The following is a 6,397-nucleotide window of genomic DNA, read 5'->3' on the forward strand; positions in this document are numbered from 1 at the left end:
AGAGAGAGAGAGAGAGAGAGAGAGATGTGTATTCTAGTTTTCACATCATATAATCAATGAAAACAAGCATTACTATCATGCAAGTGATATGTTGTTTTTAATCTTACCCCTAAATGACAAGCCTTGTGCCAAAATTTAAAATCATTTTTATTCTTTCCTACGACAAGATGTTGACAACCAAAATTATTGAGAAATATATCTTCATCAAATTTGTAATTGATAAACATATGAAGGATTCGTTGATTTCCCGGTTTGCAATGAAATTTAATGAAATAATACGGAACTAACACCCTGTAATACAAAATGTGACAAAAGCTCTGCATGTAAGCAATACGAAACTAACACTACTAAAACAAATATTCCATATAAACACATTGCTTGTACTTTACGCATTAATTATTTGTTTTATAAAACTTGACTTTTTCAAAAATGGTTGATCCTGCCGGACAAGCAGACCCAACGGCAATATGCAGTGATGTCATGAATGACCAAGAAATTCGACAAGAAACATGGAAATTCTTTGATCTAATCCCACAAACTAATACAGAGGAGGTAGCAATTACATGGTTAGCCAAACACCGGCTAATTAGCAATTCCGTGAAGTGTCCCACCTGTAGCAATTTATGTACACTGGTCGATCATCCAGAAGATATTGACGGAAAGAGATGGAAATGTGATCTGGACTCCTTCACTCAGTCAGTCCGCAACGGATCGATTTTTGAGGATAGTGACGTCTCACTGACAACATTTATATGGCTTATGTATATGTGGTCAAGAGAGCATCTAAATTCTGAAATAGCTCACGAGACAAAAGTCAATGTAAACACTATCGATGATTTGTGTCAGTATATCCGAGAATTATTGGAAGGATTCTTAGAAGACCATCCGACTGAGTTAGGTGACGACCCACCGGAGATAGGTGGTTTCGATTCACAAACTGGTAAACCAAAAGTCGTCGAAATAGATGTAACCACAATTTCCAAACCTAAACCTAACGGGAAAAAACATGTGAAAGGATATAAGGTTTTTGGAGGAATTGAACGAGGAAGTGAAAAATGTTTTCTAGTGCCAATTGAACATCGAAATAAAGACGCTTTCGAAGCTGCAATTGTTCGTTGGGTTTTGCCAGGTATGATTTAATAAAATTCCACATTTCGACTTTCATGTAGAATAATCGGAAATTGTCGAGTACATAAAAAAACTCCGTTTTTTTTGGGTTTTTTTTTACTAATTGATGTTTTAAGAATCGGAGATAATGGCTCCACACACAAAAGAGAGAATTATTTTGCCAACCCCGTCTTTCCTGTTTTTTTTCAATCTTTCCTCCCCCCACTTTTTTTCTTCGAAATTCAAATTTAAAAGGTTACGCATATTTAAGTGGACTCTGTTGGAATTTCCGAAAATTGTCCCCCACCCCCATTCCAAAACACTTTCACCGGAAATTTTTGTATATTCGGATTCTACATAGTAAATACTATATGCATAGAAAATTTCATTAAAAAATATTCATTTTTCTGAAAGTTATGACCTCCCAAAGTCTGGCGGGTAAAACCCTGTAGTTATGCCGGAATCATAATCCCAGATGTTTAAAGTCTGGAGAAAAAAAAAATCCAAAAGAAGTTCGAAAATGAAAAGTTACGGACAGGAAAAAGCCAAGAGGGTATCTTTTTACATCCGTCTTGTGAGACTAGTGCAGTAGTAAATCTTTACGGCAAAGGGACACGGAATTGGGGTGGAGGTAGGAGTAAAAATGTAAAAACGTCTTATTTTGGGATACAAAAATTCTACTGAAGGAAACAATCACCCAATTCCTTGTTCTTTTCCTTCTCCATGAGGTTACTATAGCTATTGCCGAAAGTCTATCAGAATCTGCTGACTGGTATAATAGTAAAAAATTACCGCCAAAAGTACCCACCCTCCTTTTTTTTATTTTATTATTAATTTATTTACTGAAGAATAGTATTTTACAATACGTGAAACTCATCCGAAGAAAGTAGTTTTGGACAAACTGGATAATTTCCGATTCTATTCTAGAGAAATGTCTCCTATTTTCCTATTTCGCCTGAAACGAAATATTGTGTTTATATAGGGGTGGGTGGGGCAAAATGAGGTGTTTTTACTGCATTTTTGACTTTGGAGATAAAATATTTTTTACAAATATTCAATACCTTTCAAAACTATATTAGCTAAGCATTATAACATAATCTGATCACTGTTTCAGGAAATTATCGCCGTTCTTTTAAAGCATATAAAAGGCAAATTTGGCTGGGGCAAAATGAGTAAGTCAAGATAAATTAAATTTGCTGCTTCAATTCTCCAGGATACAGACTCATACACATGATTATCCATCCTTAGACATCAGAAATGCAACAAAAAATTAAAATATGCAGGTAAAATAAAAGATAATCAGGGAAAAATAGCACATGATATGAAATCAATGGAACTCAATAAAAAAAAAAAAAACTCAACATAAAATATTCTCTGTAGTGTCTTCATGATCTGCTGGAGTGTCTTCTTTGTGATATATTTACACACCATGAAGTTAAAGAGAAGAAATTATTGAAATTCGTCATTACTCATTTTAGACATTTTTGAAACTTGAAAATTATCAAATTCAATATTAGTGTGGGAAAAATTGACTTGGAATCCTATAGAGAAAAGAATATTGATTGCTAAGCACCAAGTATTTTCCAGATATTTTGTTAGCAATCTCAATTACAATCAGGTCAAAGTTGAAAATTTTCTTGAAAAAAGTGGACCTGCTACCTACTATGTTTTGGATTTGAACAACAACTATGCTGACCAATTTTTACTCGTAAATATAATATAAAATACAAAACGATGATTCATTATTTGCAATCTAATGATTTTAGACTAGTAGGGAAAAAATAAAAATAAACCAGAAATTACTCATTTTGTCTCACCCACCAAACCTCTAATCACTAGAAGTCCTAAAATTTGAAAACCTAACTCTGTCTTGGACAGGTTTTGACATGAGTTGTGGACAGCAACTGTCAATGTGTTTTGTTGTTTGCTTAGAAACTTTTTTGCATTCTTTTGATAGCCATACATGAAAAGTGAAAGTCTATCTGCAGCAATTTCTGTAAAAAATTTCTATTTTTTAAATTTTCTGAATTGCTTGTGTATACAGGGTGTCCCAGAAACATTTACCCATTGATATTTCTTAATCATTCAAAATAAACTTAAGGTAGGATAATGAAATTTGGCACATGCGTTCTAATGTAAATTGTCAATCCATTGCAGTAATTACATTTCAAAATGACCACCTTTCTCCTTGATCATTGCCTGCAAACAGTGGTCATTAACTTGCAAGAGTGCCATACCACCTCTTCAGTCAACTTGACCCATGAAGACAGGTCTTTCTTCAGATCTGACACATTTGAATAGGAGTGAGCAGAAAGATTTCTAAGGTGGACCAAATAGCAAAGTCCATGGGATTGATGTCTGGACTTGAGGGAGGCCATATCGTCTTGTCTCAAAGACCACTGAAATTCTCTTTGCATGACCTCTATGTCAAATTGGATGTGTGGGCCGGAGCCCCATCTTGAGTGAGGATGTAATGGTCACCAAAGGTTTCTGTAACACAGGGTAACACTCTCATTCAACATTTCCACATAAACTTCACTGTTGACTTTGACACTAGCATTGATGAAGATCAAGGGAGACTTGAACCCATCAGATGCAACTGCGCCCTACACCATGAGTGAAGCTGTCTTCTGACAGCGTAAATGATTCCTGCTATCTTCAGGCAAGTTTCTTGCATTACATGCATAAAGCCTATCATTCTGCCTGTTGGTAACTGCCTCCATGGTGAAGATCCTCTCGTCAGACCAGATCAACACTTTGTTAGTGGTGCACTTCATCTCAGCTAACATGGTTTTACCCCTATCAAGCTGTTTCTTCTTGGGAGCTGCTGAAATTAACTACTGGGATTGTTTCTTGTATGCAGTTAACTTTAAATCTTCTTTAAAAATCCTGTGCGTTGATGATTTCAAAATATCAAGAGCTTTTGCAGGGATTTCAGTTCATTTGCTTCTTCACAGCTTCAACAATTTGTGTGGTACAAACTGATTGTTTCCTACTAGGAGTTGGCTTGCTAAAGGTAGTAGCAGACTCCATATATTGTTTCCAGGTATTGACCACTGCTTTATGGCACACATTGAACTGTCTTGTGTCCTTGTTGCTCACTCTGGTTGTTTTCAAAGCGACAATCTGGTCACGTTTTGCAATAATTTTGCCTGAACCGATATTCCTTAGGAAGAGTTTTAAACATGGGTAAATCTTTCTGGGGCACCCTGTATATGTATGTGTTTATGTGTGTGTATGTAACTATATGTATGTGTTTCTGTGGATATTATAAGGCGATATCAAAAAGTTCCTGGACTAGTTATGTTTGATGAAAAAAATCACTAATTTGCCTAAGTTTTAACATCATCTCCTTCAAAATAGTCCCTTTGCACAGCAATACACCAGTCCCAGCATTCCTGCCACTTTTGAAATCTGGCCTGGGAGTTGTTTTCTGTAAGCAAGTTGAGGACCTTTTGCAATTCGCTCTGGATCTCAACAGTGGTGTTAAAATGGTGACTTTTGACCAGTGTTTTCATATTGGGGAAGAGATGAAAGTCCGCAAGTGCTAAATCTAGCAAATAGAGTAGGTGCAGAAGCGATACAATGTTGTTTTTGGTGAGAAACTCATGAGTGAGGAGAGCTTGGGGACAGGGTACATTGTCATTGAAGAATCCAATTCTTCATGCTCCATGGATCCAGTTGTTTTTGCTGACTGTCCTCCCTCAGATGCTTCAAAACGTTGCAGTATAAGTTTCAATTGATGGGTTTGGCCCTGGGGGATGAATTTTCAATGCACACTAGCACATTTCTTGGGGGTGATGCTTGTGGCAGGTCTTCCAGGGACATTCTTCTGCTTTTGAAGCACCTGTGCCACTCGAAACATTGCATATGACTCTTTGCCTCATCGCTGTAAGCTTGCCAAAGCATGCTCAATACCTCTGTAGCAGACTTCCTAAGTTTAATGCAAAATTTCACGTTGGCTCTTTGTTCCTGTCCACAACAAAATCGCAGACTACAGCATACATGTGATCACAAAAACACAAATTTCACTACTTGCGAAGTAAACACAGCAATGTCACTCAGATAGTGAATATTGTCACAGAAATTGCTGAAGAAAGACTTTTACTTTTCATGTATGGCTATCAAAACGATGTTTTTTTTGTATATGAATTCAGCAACTGGACATGTTAGCCTCCAATTTGGCTTATAAATCATCTATGCTCACTGATAAATAGCAACACAAAATCAGGTTTTATAATTATTTATCTTTCTTTTTGTTACTGATTGTTGATTAGAGTGTTACTTGTCATATTGACAGGTAATTATGGAAGTATGCTTTTTCCACAATGGGTATGCCAGGAAAAATTTAGAAATGGAATATTAATTTTTAAAAGAATGATATTTATTACCTTAATTAAATTTACAACAGTTCTCATATTTGCAATAAATATATGCTTTTATCAATATAGTTGCAATCTAGTCCATTGAAAACCTACCTCTGCAAAATTTCATTTTAAAAAACATGTATTTTTCTGAGTTAAACATTAAAGTTGCAGGACACTTGTCCTGCATCTTTTATTGTTAACTTGCTGTTTTATCTTATATTATCTTTCTCCACCTCTTATGTTATATAAAGTGTAACTGGAGAAATCAACCAACCAACTGGCCAACATCTATATCGGTTATTATTATCTAGAGATGACAAAATATCTTTATTTTTATTGTAGGTACTCACATTGTGTCAGGTGTTTGGGCTGAATACCTTCAAATTAGCCAAATCCAACAAGGCATATATACTCACGACTATATAAATCAAATTGAAAGAGATTCAGAAAATCAAACCAGTGATATTGACAGGATGTGGCTTAGAGTCAAGGGAAAATTGCGCCGGAAACATGTAACTAGTGACAAAGCTGTATTTCAATCTCTCTTAGCTGAATTTATTTGGCGGTCTCATTTTAAGAATGATAATAAATTTGCTGCTTTAATTTACTGTATCACACATTTATATAAAGTATAATAAAACATATTTTGTACATTTGTTTGTTCTGTTATTGTTAAATTCATCATTGTTTAATGTTCACTTTTCCATGTTTGCATGGGTCAATTGAAATTTGTTGAGACAGATTTTCTATGGCTGGATGCCCTTCTTGTTGGCAAATGTCACTGGTTTCCAAGTAAGGTAATACTTCCCATGACCAGATATGGTTTTGATAGAAGACTGGCTTATTTACAACTGTCATGTGATGTCAAGACAAGACTATACATCTATATATATATATATATATATATATATATATATATATAT

General features: G+C 35.2%; 2 protein-coding genes across 3 annotated transcripts in view; one reads left to right on the forward strand and one right to left on the reverse strand.

The window, feature by feature from the left end:
* Nucleotides 1–6,397, reverse strand: part of LOC128249671 (carnosine synthase 1-like) — a 35,151-nt gene that overhangs the window by 3,897 nt on the left and 24,857 nt on the right. The gene's annotated exons all lie outside the window — the stretch shown is intronic.
* On the forward strand, nucleotides 72–6,127 carry LOC106879382 (uncharacterized). Its single transcript, XM_014928910.2, has 2 exons — nucleotides 72–1,129; nucleotides 5,817–6,127. The coding sequence occupies exons 1-2, from the start codon at nucleotides 430–432 to the stop codon at nucleotides 6,107–6,109; spliced, it is 993 nt and encodes a 330-aa protein (XP_014784396.1). The 5' UTR covers nucleotides 72–429; the 3' UTR covers nucleotides 6,110–6,127.

The sequence above is a fragment of the Octopus bimaculoides genome, chromosome 17 (assembly GCF_001194135.2).
Source record: "Octopus bimaculoides isolate UCB-OBI-ISO-001 chromosome 17, ASM119413v2, whole genome shotgun sequence".
Classification (NCBI taxonomy): domain Eukaryota; kingdom Metazoa; phylum Mollusca; class Cephalopoda; order Octopoda; family Octopodidae; genus Octopus; species Octopus bimaculoides.

Excerpts from the sequence above, each read along its gene's own strand:
- LOC106879382 (XM_014928910.2), top strand. The coding sequence starts at position 430 with ATGGTTGATCCTGCCGGACAAGCAGACCCAACGGCAATATGCAGTGAT. Across the intron at positions 1,130-5,816 it reads TGTTCGTTGGGTTTTGCCAG|GTACTCACATTGTGTCAGGT; the intron begins GTATGATTTAAT and ends TTTTTATTGTAG.